At 43.3% G+C, this 20,744-nt stretch overlaps 1 protein-coding gene and 2 long non-coding RNA genes across 6 annotated transcripts in view; 2 read left to right on the forward strand and 1 right to left on the reverse strand.

Moving 5' to 3' along the window:
• The window catches only part of RGL1 (ral guanine nucleotide dissociation stimulator like 1), a 272,222-nt gene that overhangs the window by 127,830 nt on the left and 123,648 nt on the right, over positions 1-20,744 (reverse strand). The window contains exons 1-2 of one of the 3 annotated variants that reach the window (XM_070473950.1): positions 1,791-1,896; positions 719-829 (exon numbers count right to left, since the gene is read on the reverse strand). The exons of 1 other annotated variant lie outside the window; for it this stretch is intronic. In XM_070473950.1, the coding sequence (XP_070330051.1) occupies positions 719-829; positions 1,791-1,817 (138 nt within the window). In that variant the 5' untranslated portion in view covers positions 1,818-1,896. Of the gene's footprint in view, positions 1-718; positions 830-1,790; positions 1,897-20,744 lie in introns of those variants that run through there. One more of the 3 variants, XM_070473949.1, reaches the window with a different exon arrangement.
• LOC110140192 (uncharacterized) lies at positions 1,915-11,973 on the forward strand. 2 transcript variants are annotated; one of them, XR_011490272.1, is made up of 3 exons: positions 1,966-2,242; positions 7,831-7,939; positions 11,594-11,973. It is a non-coding gene; the product is annotated as an uncharacterized lncRNA (long non-coding RNA). The 2 variants fall into 2 exon arrangements; XR_002314678.2 differs by lacking the exon at positions 7,831-7,939 and having other exon boundaries at positions 1,915-2,236.
• LOC110140191 (uncharacterized) lies at positions 14,753-19,487 on the forward strand. The gene is made up of 4 exons (XR_002314677.2): positions 14,753-14,833; positions 18,221-18,289; positions 18,403-18,628; positions 18,717-19,487. It is a non-coding gene; the product is annotated as an uncharacterized lncRNA (long non-coding RNA).

Genomic DNA, 20,744 nt, shown 5'->3' on the forward strand with positions numbered 1-20,744 from the left:
GATGAAGAACTCCTTCGTTCTTCCACATGATGATGTCTGCCCAGGCTTCCCACATCCCCTTTAGTTGGGATATGCTGAAGGATCCATTAGGAGATAATGAATAACTCACATGATCTCACCCAGTACTTTAAAATCTCAGCAGGGGGCAAAAATGTTGTTTATGGAAGCAGTGTTTCTCCAAAGCCCCAGCCCTCCAAACACTGGACACATGAAGAGGTGGACACTAAGTACCGTGTAAAGGATGTAACCATGGGAAATGCGCCGCCCCCCAAGGAGGCCGATTTGGAGTATCAGCGCCCCTGAGCATTCTGGGTACTTGGTACAAGAACAGGAGCGGGAGAAGGGCTGTCAGGATCAAAAGCGGGGGAGACGGAGAGAAAAGGATGCCAGCGGGTGATGCGGTGCTATCTTCTGGTCCTGTTACTCTGCGTTACTTTCTGCCACCCCGCCCTCACTCCATTTGCCAAATACCTCAAGGTGTCTCTACGACGTTCTGAATTATTGACAAACCTAAGGGAGACGCTTCAGAAAAGAATAAGTATAAAAACAGACCAGTATGTCTAGTGCAAACACTTGGTCATTGGCAGTTTCCTTTTTAAGGCCAAAAGAGAAGAAATGGAGGAAAAAAAAAAAACCTGCCTCTGCTAAATAATAATGATATTCACAGAACAAGAGGCCCTGCAAGTCCAAGGCTCACAGTCTCCCCAGCTTTACTCACCCCGAGCCATCTCGCTCCTTTATTGGCAGCCTGTTGAATCTGGACTCTCTTGAGGGTGACATGGTAAACAGCTCCTTCCTCTACCTCTTCACCCCAGTCCTGAATCGAGCTCTGCCAGGAGACAGGACAAAGAAAAAGAAAAATTTGTTTGTTTTTTTTTCCCCCTCTCCACTAACCACAATCTATGCCAGCTGCTTTGCTGCTTACAACAGCACTCAGGGTATAAGATGGGCTGTTCAAAATAAATATTACAATCAGAGCAACATAAGACACACTGTGGCAGAGGGAATGCTGAGATTTTCTTGGCCCCCCGGCCCTTTCCTAGGCTATCAAGAGCCCAGGGCTTTTCCATTTATTTTTCCTAGACTCCTTCACGTATCTTAAATAGCTTTCTAAAGTCTTTTCTTTCTTAACGAAACTGAAGTTTAGTCCTGGCTCACTTTTCCTCCTTAAATGAAAGGAAAGAGAATTCACTGGCAGAAAAAGTTTGTCTCTTTATAAGTGGCTCCGTTCTTGGAGCAAACTGCATTTTAAACTCTGCCACAAACAAGTGTTTAAAATGCTAAGAGTGCTCGCTCCTTTGGAACGAAATACTTCGCAAGTCTTTTTTCTCCTCTTATTGTTTGGGAACCCAGAAAGTTAGCGGGAGGGGAAAAAAATTTTATTTCCGTCAAATAACCTGGCAAGTGCAGAAAAAAGCAACACATCGGCTGTGTGCAGCGACCCCCTGGGTTTCTCTAAACTTGAAGTTTGTGTTTAAAGAGCCGCTGGGACTCAGAGGCGCTCCGCGGTTCACCCAGACTCACAGACCTCTTGCCTGAAAAGTTTTCCTTTGCTGCCACATACATCAGCCCAGATACACCAAAAGCAACTGCTGAGAAAAATAAGTATGGTTTAAAGGGAGAAGACACGCAGAGAGGAAGGCGGAGAAAGCCGAGAGAGAAAGCTCTGAGCTCCCAAGTCTGGGATCGGATGGCTCCGTTCACTGCGAGGGAGTCCAAAACCCGCCCAGAGAAAGCGGGAGGATTCCCCACCAGAGCAGCGTCGGGAGAAGGCAGAGAGTTCTCGTTACCATTTTAGCTTGCCAAAGCAATTTCATTCTCAGTTTTCTCTCCGGTGTGTGGACGCGGCATGATGCGCCCCGCTCCCAGGCGAACGCGATCCCCGCGCGGCTCCGCCGCGGCTCAGCCGCGGCGCCTCCAAACCCCGGCCCCGCGCGGCCGCCGCGCACGGAGCACAGACACGCGCCCGCCGCCGCCGGTGCGCGCGACTCGGCCACAAAGGGAGCGCGGCCAGCGAGCCGGCGAGCGAGGGCGCCGCAGACTCCTCCCCACGCCACCCCGCCGCTCCGTGATGTCAGGCTTTCCTGTTTGTGCTCGGGAGCACACTCTCCCTTTCTGCAATCCCGCGGATAAAGTTAGCACGCCGTGATTTCTCCAGCTCGGAAGGTGATCGGCAGCCAGCCACCCTTTCCCGAGGATCAGGTTTTCCTGATTGGCCACCAGGTGCCCCCAAAAGGTCCGGGTGCGGTATGGGGATCTAAGCGTGTTTCTCCTTCCTTTGCTCAAAGAAATAAAGGGGGAGGAGGTGCAAAAAGGGATGGGAGGAGGGGGTCGGATAAACGTCTATTATCTGTTTGTTACTTTTGGAATTTAGATTCAATCAGGGCGACCCCAGTGAGAACGGCAGTACTAGAAGCCAGGAAGTTTTTCATAAGAACCAAAAAAAAAAAAAAAAAAAAAAAAAAAGAAAGAAATTGGTCACAGGGTATTCCAAAACCCACGCCCCAGGGTTGCGCTTGTCCTGAATCAGCACACCACCAACAGGAAATGGCTCTGGACGTCTTTCTACCCCCCATAGTTTAAGGCTCATCAACTGTAACTGGCCGCTGTGGGAGGCAAAGAGACAAAGCAGGAGACGGTTTTGCTGAGACTGACAGCGTGCAAATTGGGCCACCGGCGGCCCGGGAGGTTCCCTGAGTCTCTGTGAGTCGTCACCATGGGTTGAGTTGCCTGTAATGTCGGGACACAGTGGGATGATAACCTCGGGGAGAGAGCCATTCAGAGGACACTGCCGGAGGGAGTTTTGTCCTAAGGGAAAGTAAATCAACAGCGAAATTCCAGATGATAATATAATCAAACATTGGCACAAGACAGTGCCAATTGCAAAAAAAAAAAAAAGGTTAAAGCTCATGTCTTGTATACTGTTCTCCCCTAAATGAATTTAATCGCCTTTAAATTTTTTTAAAAGAAAGACCTCTCACTAATTGCCATGCTAAGGCATAAGGCTGGGCTTTGGTTAATAAGAAATATATTATGAACTGAAAAGCTAGAGAACCCAGTGTACTGCTGTTCCCAGGAGAGCAAAATAAATGACAGTGAGGGTGCATCCAGAAAAAATAAGAAGATCTTTGGACACTTCCGAACTTCTCGAAGTCACTCGGCAAAGTTCCCCGCAAACAACCAGAATCTATTGGACAGAAGGGATGCTCTTTTTATTGAACTTTGATTATTTCTATTTTTACCAAACCACGTAAACTAGACGTTTCAGTGACCACCAGCATAGTGTCCCCAGTGTCCAGAGGAAAATGGTGTGGAAGACCTACCATCTGCCTCTTAAGCCACTCCAGGCCCACCCCTATTTGGTGATCTTGAAGAACACAAGATACACCTGGGGGCAGTTAAACAACCCATCAGATTAATTTCACAACTACTTTAACCTGATTTTTGGCTGTGAATTTGGAGATGACTCCTTAAATGTTTTCTAGTTCAGGGATATTAAGAAGTTTCTTCAAACTTGCCCCTCCCAGGAAGCCTTCTTGGACAAGGCAGCTCATAACTCACAAGGCTCCAGTCAAGTTTCAGATCTCATCAGCCTCCTCTCCACTCCCTGGCAGGCTACCTGATGAGTAAGGAGAAAAGAGGCTTCCAGCAGATGCAGCCTCAAATCCTGGTTTTATATTAAGAGTGAACTTGGGTGCTACGTCCCTGGGCTTTCACTTCCTCATCTGTAAAATGGGACAAGGCCTTCCCTGATGGCTGTGGTAAAGAATCTGCCTGCTGATGCAGGAGACATGGGTTCGATCCCTGGGTCAGGAAGATCCCCTGGAGGAGGTAATGGCAACCCACTCCAATATGCTTACCTGGGAAATCTCATGGACAGAGGAGCCTGGTGGTACACTCCATGGGGTCACAAAAGAGTTGGACACGACTTAGAGACTAAACCAGAACAATAACAAAATGGGACGAACATCTACCTCATAGAGTCTGAAAAAGGATTAAATGGAATATGTATACAACTCACCTAGGGCATGATCAAAAAAGCTCCATTCCCTTATTATCACACTTCCTCCCAAACTGCATTTTCCCAGACTCACTGAAAAGTTATATGTATGCAATGTGCAGAAATCTAAAATGATGTCTTCTTACTAAATAATTTCAGAGAGATTTCCCAAGAATAACTGCTTGTATTTACACCCAATAATGTACATGATTTTGTCCAATTGTTAATCCTCAAAAAAAGGCTGGTTTTCTGCTAGACAGGACAACCAAGTGTTACAGTTTACAATTTTTAAATATTTATTTTAAAATATTCCACCTGCAGGCAGCTCAGCCAGTATTACCTTATTACATACTTTTGGGTTAAAATACTCCTGATCAGTATCTGGGGAGGATAAATCAGTAAGCCATTTATAACTAAGTCTGAATTTATTTACTCGATTAATCTACCTATGACTTTATATAGTCCTAAAAGAACAAGTCAAGTTTTGTTTAAAGGATATCAGCAGTGTTTTGTACTTTTCACCTTTCATCTCCTTGGTTAAGTTTATTCCTAGGCATTTTATTCTTTTCAATGCTTTTTTAAGTGGGACTGTTTTCTTAATTTCATTTTCAGACTGTTCATCATTAATGTATAGAAATGCAACTGATTTTCATGTACTAATTTTATATCCTGCAACTTTACTTGATTCATTTGTTAGTTCTGATAAGTTTCAACAAATAGTGCTGGGGAAACTGGATATTCACATGTAAAAGAATGAAATTGAACATATCTAACATCAGACACAAAAATCAACTCAAAATTAATTAAAGACTTAGGCAGAAGACCTGAAACTATAAAATTCATAGAAGACTACATAAGGGAAAAGCTTCATAACATTGGTGTTTGCAATGATTTCATGGCTATGACACCAAAACCAGAGGCAACAAAATAAAAAATAGACATGTGAGACTACATCAAACTAAAACACGTCCACACAGCAAAGGAAACAGAATGAAAATGCAACCTATGGCATGAGAGGAAATATTAGCAGAAAGCATCTGATGAAGAGTTAATATCCATAATATATAAGGAACTCCTATAACTCAATGGCAAAAATAATAATAACTGAATTTTTAAATGGGCAAAGGACTTTAAAAAAAACACATTTCTCCAAAGATGTACGAATGGTCAACAGTTCTGTGAAAAGAAGCTCACCATGACTAATCATCAGGGAAATGCAAAGCAAAACCAAATAAGATATTGTATCACCTCACACCTCTTAGGATGGCCATTACTTAAAACAAAACAAAACCACACCTGTTGACCAGGATGTGGAGCAAAAGAAACACCTGGACACTACTGGTGAGAATGTTAATTGGTACAGTCCTCACAGAAAACAATGTGGAGGTTCTTCAACAAATTAAGAATATAACTACCATATGACCCAGCAATTCCATACTGGGTATTTATCCAAAAGAACTTAAATCAAGATCTCAGACCTGAGGGCTCCCACATTCAGTACAGCACTATGGGTATAATAGCCAAAATGTGGCAACAATGTAAATGTATGTCAGTGCATCAATGGATAAAGAAGATGTGATATATATAAACAGAATATTATTCAGCCTTGAAAAAGAAGGACATCTTGTCACATGCAACTACACAGATCTCCTTGGACTGCAAGGAGATCCAACCAGTCCATCCTAAAGGAGATCAGTCCTGAATACTCATTGGAAGGACTGATGCTGAAGCTGAAACTCCAATACTTTGGCCACCTGCTGCAAAGAGCTGACTCATTCCTGATGCTGGGAAAGACTGAAGGCGGGAGAAGAAGGGGAAAACAGAAGATGAGATGGTTGGATGACATCACTGACTCGATGGACATGAGTTTGAATAAGCTCTGGGAGTTGGTGATGGACAGGGAAGCCTGGCGTGCTGCAGTCCATGGGGTTGTAAAGAGTCGGACATGACTGAGCAACTGAACTGAACTGAACTACACAGATGAACCTAGACGCCATTATGCTAAGTTAAATAAGCCAGTCCAGAAGGACAAATAATGCATGATTCCACTTACATGTGATATCTCAATTAATCAAAGTTGTAGAAGCAGACAGTAGAAGGGTGGTTGCCAGGAGCTAGGGGAGGGGGAAATAAGGAGTTGCTCTTCAGTGATGAAAAATTGCTAGAGATCTACTGTACAGTATTATGTTTAGAGTTAACAGGTACTGTACACTTGAAATTTGTTAGTTGAGGGGAGGGGAAGGAAATCAGAAAATACCTATTCTTAAAGCATTAGGATGTTGCTAGGAATAGTTTTATGTCACCATATTTGGTGATCACTGGAAGTCAGGAGCAATAGAAGATTCTTAGGATATAACAGGAAAAGGGAAGAGGTATGAAAGAACCCCAAATGAGAGAAAGAAAAAAATTTTTTTCTTGCTCAGGGCCAATAAATAGAGAACTGGTAAGAGCAAACATAAGCAGCTTGTGTGCAGATTCTTTAAGAGACTCTATCAAGAAATGGAAATACAGTTTATATACTCCATTTATTCATTTATTTAGTCATTGGCTTCTATGACATCATGCTTTTCTAGATTTTACTCTACATCTCTGGCTGCAAGAAAAAAGTGAAAAATATAAAAATTGTGACAGTATAGTTATGTATGTAGGTTGACATGGAGTAATACTTATGTGCCTGGGTAAATGATGAGACACTTGTTATATCTCAACCTAGAGTTTGACCCTCACTTCTCATAGCCTTGTCCTCATATTTCCTTTCATGCCTATTGTGAGTGTTAAATAAACTATCCTATATAAAGTAGCTAACAGAATAAACTATGCTAAATAAAGCACCTGAGAGAGTGCTTTTGGAACACAGGCGGCCTTGAATAAAAATGTATCTTCTTCTCTCCCTACCCCCACACTCTTTCCCTTTAGTGTAATTCTGTGTTCATTTACTGCATTTAGTTTGCAATCTGCATGTTCTTTAGATGTCTGCTTAGGTAATAGATTGTACTATGTGACAGAAGAGTCAGAACAGTGCAAGTATAATAGACATTGTACTTGGAAATAAGTGGGCAAAAACTTGTCTTAAATATGACAATATCAGCATAAGATAGAAAGGGGAAGGCCACAGCTTTGTCTTCAAACTCACTGCTGGACTGTGATGTCCTGCGCCCAGTTGAAAATATAGAGGAAAACAGTCCTAAGACAGCAACAGTAATAATAACAACAGCTATGTGAAAAAAGCTAAATAATTGAGAGGTCAGGATTCTCCTTCCACACATTAAGACTGCTGAGTGCATATTGCTTCTGCTTTCCTAAAGCCCTTACCTAAACAGATGAGCTTGAAAAATTTTCACACTTTTGAACAGAATTGATAATAGCCACTTTGCACCATTTTATTCACTGTATATACCTTTAGCATTCCACGCATGCATGCTCAGTCGCTCAGTCGTGTCCGACTCATTTTGACCTCATAGACTATAGCCTACCAGACTCCTCTGTCCATGGGACTGATTCTCCAGGCAAGAATACTGGAGTGAGTTGCCATTTCCTACTCCAGAGGATCTTCCTGACCCAGGGATCAAACCCACACCTCCTGCATTGGCAGTAGGATTCTTTACCACTGAGCCACCTGGGAAGCTTAGCTATCTATAGGTCCCTAAAAAAAAACTTTTGGTGAGGTACATAAACAAATAAATCTTTTACTTCTTCTTAACTCCTTCCCCCAACAATATCAAAGGTTTGTCCAAATGTAAACCACTTAATCCTCTCAACATCCCTATGAAATGCTTCCCCCTAGTCTTCAGGCTTATAAGCTATGTTGCTCATTAACTTTCCTTCTTCAGCCTTTCACCATCAGCCGGGCATCCTGCTATGGTTGTTTCCAGCTCTGCTAACTGGGGTTGCTCCATTCACCAACTCTTTGCTTGAACTTTCAACCTTGCTTTGCAAAAGGTAAGGAACCAGTCATGCTTGGTTAAAGATGACCAGTCCTCCAAACACTCAAAGCAGTAGAGGGTTGTTACTATTTTCTGAGGGCCCAAAGTTATCTTTACTAATTATCACGGACATACTATGAGGTAGGAGTTAAATTTTTTCTATGCTCTGTTATTAGGGAGTTATTTAATTTAAGCAAGCAAATTACAAGTCAATTTTAGATGGACCTACTACAACCAAAAGAAGAGGCTGCCTCAGGGGTTAGAAAATGGAGACAGAAGAAACATAAATAGCACTTGACAGATGGCAGGCCAAAGGCAGAAGACTCCTCTGGCCATGATGACAAACGCTTTTCAACTAATAGTTTACCAGTTGTGGGTGGTTATTCATAATTGTTGATGATGCTTTCCTGAGGAGGAAGTTGGTTACTGGAATACTGTTTGTAAGTTGGGCTAATAAGCATTATAAGCTCATCTAATTACAGATTTCTGTAAAGGACATCCAGAAATGTGTTCACATGGTTGAAAAGATCAAAACATAGAACAATCAGCTCAGACATAATGGCAGGTCTCTGTGATACATAACACAACATTCTACAAAATGGGAGATGGATGACCTGAGGCCAAGATGGGTTTTGACCAAGACTCTGGAAGAAGTTACTGGTCGATGAGCCAAATCATATCTTGTTTCAGGGCTAAAGGAACCCCTTTCTTCCATAATATATTGAAGTGGTACCAAAAACCCAAATAAAGCTGCTAGAACATGTAGTCAGAGACACCTAGATTTGAGTCCTGATCAATCCAGTTCTCTCTGAGGCACGGTCTCATCACTAAGTCTGTAAAAAAAAAACAGGGATATAAACACCTTCCTCATTGGCTCAGAGTGAGAATTAAAGGAGTCTTTGGCACAGTATCTGGCACCACAGTTAATACTCAGTTAAAGTTGTTGATGGTGATAATGGTGTCAAGCCAACAAGTTGCAAAAGCTACAAGACACTGACTACATGAAAAATCAGACCTATGGATTGAGTCGCTCAAGATTTTGCAGCTTGAAGCAAAAACTTCATGATACAAAGAACCAGACTGGTCAGTCAGTGAGCAACATCAAGTCTCCATATGGCACAGAAAAATACTGCACTTTGTGTCCTTTCCTACCTCAAACTACCTCCACGCAGGTATCAGAGTAATCTTTTAAAATCACCAAACCATCACCTCCTATTCTTTTTTCTCAATTTATTTATTTTTAATTGAAGGATAATTGTTTTACAATACTGTACTGGTTTCTACCATACATCAACATGAATCAGTCATAGGTAAACATATGTCCTCTCTTGGACCTCCCTCCCACATCCCACCTCATCCCACTCCTCTTGGTGGTCACAGAGCCCCAGTTTGAGTTCCCTGAGTCATACAAAAAATTTCTACCAGCTACCTGTTTTAAATCCCTCTAGTAGCTCCCCATTGCTAAGAATAAAAACCTAAATCCTTTTCATATTCCATAAACTCTTGCCCAGGTTGGCCCCTTCCACTTCACTTTCTGTACACTCTCTGGGCTCAGCGACCTCAGTCTTTCTTTCTTATTTATTTACTTGGCTGTGCCAGGCCCTGGTTGCAGCATGCAGGATCCTCAATCTCTACTGTGGCATGTGGTATCTAGTTTCCTGACCAGGAAAAAAGCACAGGCTTCCTGCATTAAAAGCATGAACTATTAGCCACTGGACCAGGGAAGTCCTCCACCCCCAGTGGTCTTTCAATGCCTTGAACGTATCTGGCTCCCCACCATCACAGAGCCTTTACTCATGTGATTCCCTCTTTGGGGGACATTCCTCCTTCCTCTCCTCTCCCATTTGGGCTAAATCCCCCTATTATGTGCTCTCATGGCACCTTCTCCCTTTGCTGTTCTATCACATTTGTAATTTTCCATCAAATTGTGTGATTATTTGATAAATATCCATTTCCCCCAAACTCTGTGAAGGCAGAGGTAATGTCAGTTTTCTCATCATTGTATTCTAGGACCTCACACAGTACCTAACACATGGTAGACGCTCAATAAATATCTGACCTATCAACAAAGAGATACATAGATAAATTTATGCTATAAATTCAGCAAGCACTTAGTAATTGTTGCTGAGTAAATAAATATAAATTTAATATGAATAAATATAAGTATAAATTTTCTGGGTCTCCAAAATCACTGCAGATGGTGACTGTAGCCATGAAATTAAAAGATACTTGCTCCTTGGAAGAAAAGCTATGAACAACCTAGACAGCATATTAAAAAGCAGAGACATTACTTTGCCAACAAAGGTCTGTCTAGTCAAAGCTATGGTTTTTCCAGTGGTCATGTATGGATGTGAGAGTTGAACCATAAAGAAAGCTGAGAGCCAAAGAATTGATGCTTTTGAACTGTGGTGTTGGAGAAGACTCTTGAGAGCCCCTTGATCTGCAAGGAGATCAAACCAGTCAATCCTAAAGGAAATCAGTCCTGAATATTCATTGGAAGGACTGATGCTGAAGTTGAAACTCCAATACTTGGGCCACCTGATGCAAAGAACTGACTCACTGGAAAAGACTCTGATGCTGGGAAAGATTGAAGGCAGGAGAAGGGGACTACAGAGGATGAGATGGTTGGATGGCATCACTGACTCAATGGACATGAGTTTGAGCACACTCCGGGAGTTGGTGGTGGATAGGGAAGCCTGGCGTGCTGCAGTCCATGGAGTTGCAAAGAGTCAGACACTACTGAGCGACTGAACTGAACTGAATATAAATAAATCTTAGATATTATCTCTACCTTAAAGTTGCTTATATTCTAGAAGCAGAAAAAGAACATAAAGGGAAAAAATAAAATGACTTTACAAAACCACAGATTAGCAGGTACAGATTTAGAGAGCAGGGTATTGAGCAATGTGTCTCAGAGAGGAAGCTGAGAAAAGGGGCCAGGTGGTGAGTGCCCTTAAAGGACTTGCAGATAATTACAGTTTTTATTAAGGCTGCGTTACCACTAGTTTTGAAGAAAAAAAAAAGCAAGATGTACTGGAAGGAAGAAAAGGAAGTCTTCCAGTAGAAAGAATGGAAGCTTCAGAGGATAATAATTGCTTACAAAAGTGGCTAATGTAGTCCAAGGAAATGAAGTTTAAATAAAGAAGTTGGTTGGTGGAGATTCCTGGTTTGGTTAAGAGTTGGTTTAACTGAAATGGTAAGAGTGTGAACAAGATGATTCTAATACTTGTCCAAAGGATGGCTTAGAGGTAAGAAGGTGGAGTGGTAAGGTCATCAGATAGGAAGCTATTACAGTCATATACTTGCCAAATAATCAACCTAGGCTGAGACAAGTGTTTTGAAATAAAGAGTCTGAATGATATTCTGGAAAAATAAATGTTGCAATTTGAGGATAGGCAGCATGTTGCAAGGAAATGAGGAGGGGAAAAAAGACCTGCAAGTTTTAAAGAGTGGGACACTGGGATTGTGGTGGAGACATGAAAACAAAGAGAAAATGGGAGGGGCGTTTTGTAGTGGGTGAAAATATGATCATCAGTTCTGGAGAGAAAGAAAATAGAGATATTGAAGTGATGGGAAGGAAAGATAAAGATTAGAAATGGAGAAAGTGAGTTGCAAGTTAGTACGTATAGGAAATTGTTTGAAATCACTAACACACGTAATTCTCCCTCAGGTGAAGAGATGCGGAGTCTAAACAATCTCAAAATGCATCTACAACTGAAGATGACCAAGCAAAAGTAAACAGAAGACAAGAGAGAGGGGGAAGGGGAACCGGGAAAGCTTGGGTTTTATGGAAACTAACGCTGAAAGGAAAGCTTACTGCCACTAAAAATTCTCAAACATACTAAAATCAATCTTGGAATACAGTCAATGGACTTTAGAATACCTCAAATGACTAAAGATTTACTTTCTGTCATCATCACAAGATGGTGCACACATTTGAAAAGGATTTTCCCTGTTTAAAGACAAAGAAAAGGTGTTTTTTTTTTAATTTAATTATCACTAGTTATTCTAGCCTGTGAACACGCTTCAATAAAATGTAACCAAAGTTAATTGAAAGTCCTAGTGTGGTCAGTTATATAACACCAGAATTGCTGAATAGCTTAAATGTGGTGTTTTCCCAGAAATATTTGTCTTTTGGATGAAACCAAGAATGGAAAGTTTCTGCCTTAAAGGAGAACTTTGGAGAAGGTGGAAAGAAAAGAAAAACATATATGATGGAAATCTAACTTTCATCATAATTAACCCAAATGCTGCAAGTGTGGTAACTACTCACACAGAAAGGCACAAAGAAAAGTAAATCTCACTGTTTTAGAGAGTTACTTGTGAGCCATATATCAATTAGATGTCTCTTTAAAGATCAGAAAGTATCTCAAATATTGCCTTTGCCAGGAACAAGTTTTAGACAGATCTTTGGTTCTTGTTATTTCCCTGTTAAACTGGCAGAATCAACTGCTACTAACTCAGACTTAATCCTGTTTTGTCTAGGACATGAAGCAAGGTCTATAGAATGAAAATGTGTTCAGTTCAGGGCAGGAGAAGGGGAGAAGTCATAACCCTTGGTTGATTCAACTTCTTTTAGATAGAATAGCAGATGCTCTAGAAAGCTGCCTACACTGGTTTTTCTTCCCTTTCCATCCAGAGATAATGGGATAATGTGGTGTGTGTGTGTGTGTGTGTGTGTGTGTGTGTGTTGTGGAAGAGGGGAGTTTTGGATGCATGCAGTGGGAGGTGGGGTGTTGGGTGAGGTGTGTGTCTGTATGTATGTCTGAACTGAGTGAGTGTATATGTATTATAGGATGAGAGAATTGATAGAGTAGATTGGCCTTCATCTTGAACCTTAATCATAAAAATCTTATGATTTCTCTCCAGAATCACATAAATTCAACAGAAAGGCACTGTAAAGAAATGACAATACAACTGTAAGTTATACGGCAACGTGAGAACAAAATAAGTAATATACATTTACTTATAGCCAAATAGATGATATATTTAACATTATTTGAAGGAGCTTGTCAGGATGCCTTGCTGTGAAGTCAGTGTGCCCTGTACCTCAGAAAACCACACCACCCTTGGCTGAAGGCTCATGGCCTTAGCATAGAGACAAGCTGGCATTCCTGGCATGCATGCCCAACTCAAACTAAGTCCTTGGTCCTCGCCACCTGCAAAGGATGGGCAAGCAGAGGGAGATGCCTCAACATGGTCAGTCCTATAAATCAGTATCAGACTCTAGCTGTCCAAAGAGGGTCCAGGAGATCCTAGAATCAGTTCCAGGTTCCTAGGATTCCAGGACTAAACTGGGCCACCCAGGATTTTGTCGTGACCATGAACCATGTGAAGTGCATCGTCTTGGGGTGGTGGAGATCAGATCAAACCAAAGAAGCCCGACTCTGACTATCGTCTCATAGAACAGAGCTGCCATCTCCAGAGCCTGTCTCTGGACTATTTTGTGGGAGAGAATTAGAAGTCTTTTGTGTTTAAATTGTTGTGAATTTGGCTCTCTGTTACAAGTAGCCAGACCTACATTCTAATTAATATACCTGTTAAACAGAAATCAGTAGGAAGTCACTTAGCCAAAGGCTAGATCATAATATTCGAAGACTAACTCTCATGTACTCTGATTCTGAAATTGTTCTGGGCTCTCAAAGGGATTCTTTTACCCATTTATGAGCTCCTGTGCAATGAATATTTGCGTGTTCACTACATCACAGGCACTGTGCTAGGCACTGCAGAAATAACTTTCAACAAGACAGTCCTGGTGACTGCCTCCTGGTGCTGATGGATTAGAGGGAGAACCAGAACAAACCATGCACATTACAGGATGCTAAGTGCAGAGAGAAGGGATGCTGTTGGAGTACACAGGCTGAGCCCACAGGATTTCAGGGGTTGCTTCCCAGAGAAAATGACCCCCACAGTGAGCTCTGAAAGCTGAGAAGGACTTAGAAGTATGAGAAGAAGTGGATGAAGGAGGAAGAGCAAACAGCCCCGGCAGAGCCGGCCGAATAGGGGCAGGCCCGGGACTCAGAGGGGTCACAGATCAAATAGAACCCTAGGCATGGCCTAGTTCATCAAACGTGCCAAATATGCGGGGACTACGCATTTTTCCTGAAAATGAAGTAGCGCTAATTGGATCAACAGTATAACATAGTAGAGACATAGGTTAGATCCCTGAGTCAGGAAGATCCCCTAGAAAAGGAAATGGCAACCCACTCCAGTATTCTTGCCTGGGAAATCCCATGGATGGAGGAACCTGGTGGCCTACAGGCCACGGGGTCACAAAGAGTCGGACATGGCTGAACACAGCATACTAACTGGACACATGTCCCTTGGAAATATGAAGGATGCTTTTGTTTTATTTTATATAACCCCATAATCCCTCAAATAATTCTCTGGGAAGGGTCAGGTAAATTAACTATTTTAAGGACTTTAACAGAGCACACGCTATGCATAAGGTGCTAACTGCACATCCTGGTCCCAGGTCTCGAGTCAGGGAGGCAACGCCAGCAGGCGAGAGGAAAGGGTGTGCCTGTGAGCTCCTGGGCTTCCCTGGCGGCTCAGCGGTAAAGGACCCGCCTGCCAGTCAGGAGATGCGGGTTGGATCTCGGGGTAGGGACGATCCCATGAAGGAGGAAATGGCAACCCACTCCACTATCCTTGCCTGGAAAATCTCATGGACAGAGGAGCCTGGTCATGTGGACAGAGGTCCACAGGGTCACAAAAAGAGTCAGACAAGACTGAAGCGACTTAAACAACAAACAACAGGAAACCATACAGACTCCAAATTCCAAATCAGAATGCTACAGTTTGTTCTGCTTAGAACAGCCATCTGAGCACAGAGGACAGTCCAGTCCCTCTCTGGGGGTGGGGACACAGGCTGGCTGGAAGGACCTCTTGCAAGTCTACCTTGGTGCAGGTGCGACCCCTGACCAGGGGATGAGAGAGAAGAAGAGTGAGGTCTCTTTCCAGGGAGGAAAAAGCAACGTTAGAGATGGTGAATGCTGTGAGCCTCCTGACGGAGACTTGAAGGATGAACAGAATGTCTAGGTGGGAGGGGAAGGGTTTGAGGGAAGCAGAGCAGGAGAGGCGAGAGAAATCTGAGCAGAAGAATTTTGGGCATGAGCCAAAAATAAATAAATAAAGTTTAAAATGTAGACTTCAAGGCACAGAGCACCACAAGAGAAAGAGACATTTCATAAGGCTAAAAGGGGCAATGTATCAGGAAGATGAGCATAAATGTCTATGTACTTGATTAGACAGATTGAAAAAACAAAAACAAAAATGTGAGCCCAAGCTTGGCTTCCCTGACTCAGACAGTGAAGAGTCCGTCTGCAATGCAGGAGACCCGGGTTCAATCCCTGGGTCAGGAAGATTCCCTGGGGAAGGAAATGGCAACCCACTCCAGTATTCTTGTCTGGGAAATCTCATGGACAGAGGAGCCTGGCGGGCTACAGTCCATGGGGTCGCAAAGAGTCGGGACACAATTGAGCGACTAACACCTTCAAGCTTGGAGTCGAATGTGAGGCCATCCCAGACTAGACAGAGGGAAGGAGGCCACCCAGCCCCCTCACACCACACACCCACACTCACCCATCGCCCCTCTGGCTCACTGTCTCACCAGAGCATTCCACGAGTCGTGTGAATGGAAAAGTGTAACTTTACCCAGTGTAGGCTGTCCAAGTTCCTCTGTGCTCTAATGGTTTGATATTTACATCCCTGACGTAGGTCAGAATTGTGTATAATTTATTCACTGAAGCATGACTGTCATCTGTTTACAGATACAAATATCTTTGCATTGGTAATCACTAACGCTTTCTGTCGTTTTGCAGTTTACAGAATGATTCTACATGTATTAGTTCCCTTAATCCTCACGACTCCTGAAAGTAGAGGTATCACTATCTCCTTTTATGACTTAAGAAAGTGAAATGTCACGACTGCAAAGACAATAGAAATGCTTTGAGCCAGGTCTTTTGACTCCAAATATCATGCCACTTTCAAAAGAATACATTTTTATTTCCAGAACATTTGTCTGCATTCTTGCTTGTATGTTTTTAGGACTTACGGCACCTCACGGAGTACATTAGTTCTTCATGAAAAAAAGGTCAAGTGTTAGCTGCTCAGACGTGTCTGACTCTTTTGCCACCTGTAGACTGTAGCCGTCCAGGCTCCTCAGTCCATGGCATTGTCCAGGCAAGAGTATCAGCGTGGGTAGCCACTCCCATACCCGCTAGTAATCAGAGGTACATCCACACAGCTGCCAGCCGTCAAGAATTACGTCCTCACTGGTTCTTTCATGAGTGTTTTACCCTTTTCATGCCCAGTGCCCCTATCCTGGCTCAGCTTCCTCAGACGTGGCACAACGGCTCCATTCATTCATTCACACAATCATGCAGACAGCCATTATGCTCCAAGTACTGTGCTAAGTGCTGGGCAAACTGCAAGATCAATACAGAGCCCCTGCTTTCAGAGGACTTACCATCTGAGGAAGGAGAGAGACCAGGATATGGGACCTTGTGAAAAGAACGCGTGAATGCTTTTTGGAGGGAGCACGAGGTGAGACCCCTAGCGTTGAGAGGCTCTTAATCCAGAGTTAAGGAGTCACGGATGGCTAAAGCTGAGGCTATAATGGGAAGCAAAAATGAGCGTGAACATTTTCAACAGTGTGAGAACCATGAACTGCCAGATGTTCAAGCTGGATTTAGAAAAGGCAGAGGAACCAGAGATCAAATTGCCAACATCCGTTCATTCATCGAAAAAGCAAGAGAGTGCCAGAAAAACATCTACATCTGCTTTATTGATTATGCCAAAGCCTTTGACTGGGTAGATCACAACAAACTGTGGAAAATTCTTCAAGAGATGGGAATAGCAGACCACCTGACCTGCCTCCTGAGAAATCTATATGCAGGTCAAGAAGCAACAGCTAGAACTGGACATGGAACAACAGACTGGTTCCAAATTGGGAAAGGAGTATGTCAAGGCTATATATTGTCACCCTGCTTATTTAACTTCTATGCAGAGTACGTCATGAGAAATGCTGGACTGGATGAAGCACAAGCTGGAATCAAGATTGCCAGGAGAAATATCAACAACCTCAGATATGCAGATGACACCACCCTTATGGCAGAAGGCGAAGAACTGAAAAGCCTCTTGATGAAAGTGAAAGAGAAGAGTGAAAAAGTTGGCTTAAAGCTCAACATTCAGAAAACTAAGATCATGGCATCCAGTCCCATCACTTCATGGCAAATAGATAGGGAAACAATGGAAACAGTGACAGGCATTACTTTGGGGGGCTCCAAAATCACTGCAGATGGTGACTGCAGCCATGAAATTAAAAGACACTTGTTCCTTAGAAGAAAAGCTATGACCAAGCATATAAAAAGATAGCATATTAAAAAGCAGAGACATTACTTTGCCGACAAAGGTCCATCTAGTCAAAGCTATGGTTTTTCTAGTAGTGATGTATGGATGTGAGAGTTGGACCATAAAGAAAGCTGAGAGCCAAAGAATTGATGCTTTTGAATTGTGGTGCTGGAGAAGACTCTTGAGAGTCCCTTGGACTGCAAGGAGATCCAACCAGTCCATCCTAAAGGAAATCAGTCCTGAATATTCATAAGAAGGACTGATGTTGAAACTCCAATACTTTGGTCACCTGATGCAAAGAACTGACTCATTGGAAAAGACTCTGATGCTAGGAAAGATTGAATGTGGGAGGAGAAGGGGACAACAGAGGGTGAGATGTTTGGATGGCATCACCGATTCAATGGACATGAGTTTGAGTAAGCTCTGGGAGTTAGTGATGGACAGGGAAGCCTGGCAAGTTGCAGTCCATGGGGTCGCAGATTTGGACACGGCTGAGCGACTGAACTGAACTGAATCTAGGGGGAGAATGCTTAGTTCAGGAAAAGGAATGACATGAACAAAGGCATGGATGCCAATGGGAAGAAAGTAACTTCATAGATACAACTGAATATACTTTGACAGCCTGAAGGATGAGTGCAGTGGGAAGGCACTGCTGAGAGATAAGAGTCAGATTACGAAGAGCCTGGGAGCCCTGTGAAAGAATCTGGGCTTTGTCCTGGAGCAATGGAAACCATGAAAAGATATCACTCAGTAGAGTGACATGAGAAGAGTCACATTTTAAACAGGTCTGACTGCAGTATAAACGATTCGAGCAGCGCGGCCCCCACATAAATATGTGTGAGCCACTTAGGGAATTTTAACTTTTCTAGGAACCACTTTAAAAAATAACAGAACAGATGAAATTAATAATTAATTTTAATAATCCAGTTTCTTTAACCAACAGTACTAGAAAGAGGTATGGAGAGAAGTGAACATGTGGGAGAAGTACTCAGGAAGTAGAAACTTGTTACAGGTGAGAACTTACTTTAGTTCATTTGACTCATTAGGATCAAATGAATCTTCCTGAAATATAGCTCTACTTAAGATATCCCTGTGTTTTAATTTTACCTCATTTTTGCTCTTTAGCCACCAGATAAAGCTCAGACTCTTTAGCCAGCAGCAGACTCTGCCTTTCCTCCAGCATCTGCATCCTCCCATCCACATTGATGGGCCTCTCTGCTCCCATCTGTGGACCCAGCATCTAAGACCAGTCATAACCTTATGCAGAAGGAATGAAAAGACCTCAGCTCAGCGCTCTGGAATGGAGCATCAGACTTCTGCTCCTCCTTAGAGTCAGGCCCCTGTGTTCCAGGTCTGACTCCTGGCTTGGAAGTCTGCCTGGTCCCTCTGGGGTGGGGGCCTTGCATTTCACTCTCCATTCCACTTTTTCCTCCTTCCAGAGTTTGGAAGTCTGCCCATGAACCTGAGCTTAGCGGCTGGAGCCTGCTGACTGCTGACCGACATTCTTATTCCCTCCCTGCTGAAGACATTTCTTAGGGCCACCTGGTGCTAGATTTTCTAGTACCAGCACCTCCCAGCCTCAAGATCTGTCAGCCACCTCCCAACATCAGCTCCACTCACCCAGGCAAGTAGAGTGACCACCTTGTCATCTGCTGCCATATTCCTCTGAGTCTCCCTTCCAACACCTTGTCTGCAGCCTAGACTTGCCCCAAAGCTCCTACCCCAGCCCCCCAGCAGATCTAGCCTCTGCCAGCTTGCTCTGTCTTTGGTAGTGAACCCAGCCATTTCTAACAATGTCTTGAGCTATAACAATTAACCGTCAAGGCCCTGCAAATTTCCACCCACCCACCACTGAAACTTCCTCCTCCCTAAGCTTGTGTACCCTTTACTCCAGTCAAAATCATCTCCCTGTCATTTGCCATTCATGCCCCACGACACTTACTGACCTCCCTGATTCACTCCATCCAACCACTCAGCCTGGAAAGGGCCTTCTCCCATTCCATCCCCATTTCCTGAGGGATTCTTACTAAATATTAAGCCCCCAAACATGACAATCTGTAATCTCCTCCCCATCCTGACTGGAAATGACAGCCCTCTCCTCTGAACTCCTCCAGTTCATTATCTGGATTTCCAGTATGGCTTTTATTACATTCTTCCTTCTTGCAAATGTCTTATCTCCCCAAGAATATAAATAAATGGCTTGGGAATAAGATCCATGTCTGATTACTTAGCAAAGCAAAATAGCTAGGGGAGAGGGAAGGAGGGAAAGAGGGACTTGGCTCCATTTTGCAAAATGAGTAACAGTCCATGAAGGATTATAACGGAGCAAGCATACACAGTCAAGTGCCTGCTTAGCATCCTTAATATCATTCCTGAAACATGGGGATACGGGCCCCTGTCCCTATAGACATTAAGGAAATTCTCTGAGAGTCCCTTTAAGTAATATACAATATTATTCTATATAGCCTCTCTATTTAGAGTTATCTCTTTGCATCTCCCCCTCAACCCCAAATGCATCTGGGAGCCCCCACTCTCCCGCCCTAAGTCTTGATGTTTCCTAAAACAGAGTTGGAATAAATTCAGCCACCCAGTCCAGACCCCTGCAGTCCCTCCTTGGCACCTCCTAGGTCCACAAGTGTGATAAAAGGCAGTACAGCAGCTTTCCCCGGGGATAGAAAGAAATCCGTGGACCCAAGGATCGTGGGACCAGCCTCCCACCAGCACAAGCAGGAAACGGAGACTGCCAAGAGTGGGTGTTTCTGTTTGTTGTTAAATGGGCAAAGGTAGTTCTCGCTCCCTGGATAACAGTCAGCCTCTTGTTCCCTGTGTGGCAGTACATGCCGGACATGGAGACTGTTTTGCCAAATGTCTATGACATGGTATGATGGGGGAGAGTTAAGCACATTGTGCACAAGTACTTCATGCCTGTTTTCCAGCTTTCCACTGAGGGACTCCAGATTCTTCATAAAATGTAACAACTATCTCACCGGATCTATGTACAGGAGGCAGAGTACATTACCAAGTAGAACCCACCAACCACAATGTCATCTCTACTGGTGCCTATCCTGCAATATTAGACACCCAAGTGGCTTTCCGGTCTAACATTCCTGTTCAACTATAAACATATATAAGTGTTGAATCCCAGGCCAGGACGTCCAAAGGCCCGATGGTCTGGAGTCCTAAGATGCTAGGCAGACATCAAAATGCCAGGTTTTATGAAGAAGCATCTAACAGTGACTAAACATGCTTCAGAGGCTTTCCAGTGCTTAGTCACTCCTCACTGCTTCTGTGTCTGAGCAAAGCACTCCCTTTCCTGATGAAGCTATTGGTGCTCAGTGTCCTTTAGAAGCATCAAAGAAGATTCTCTAGTGCCTCACAGATTTGATGGCTTTGATGTTGATGATGAAGCTCTCAAAACTCCATGTGTCTGGGTTGAGCTAACATGTGAAGTCAAAGTGAAAGTCGCT

The sequence above is a fragment of the Odocoileus virginianus genome, chromosome 11 (assembly GCF_023699985.2).
Source record: "Odocoileus virginianus isolate 20LAN1187 ecotype Illinois chromosome 11, Ovbor_1.2, whole genome shotgun sequence".
Lineage (NCBI taxonomy): Eukaryota > Metazoa > Chordata > Mammalia > Artiodactyla > Cervidae > Odocoileus > Odocoileus virginianus.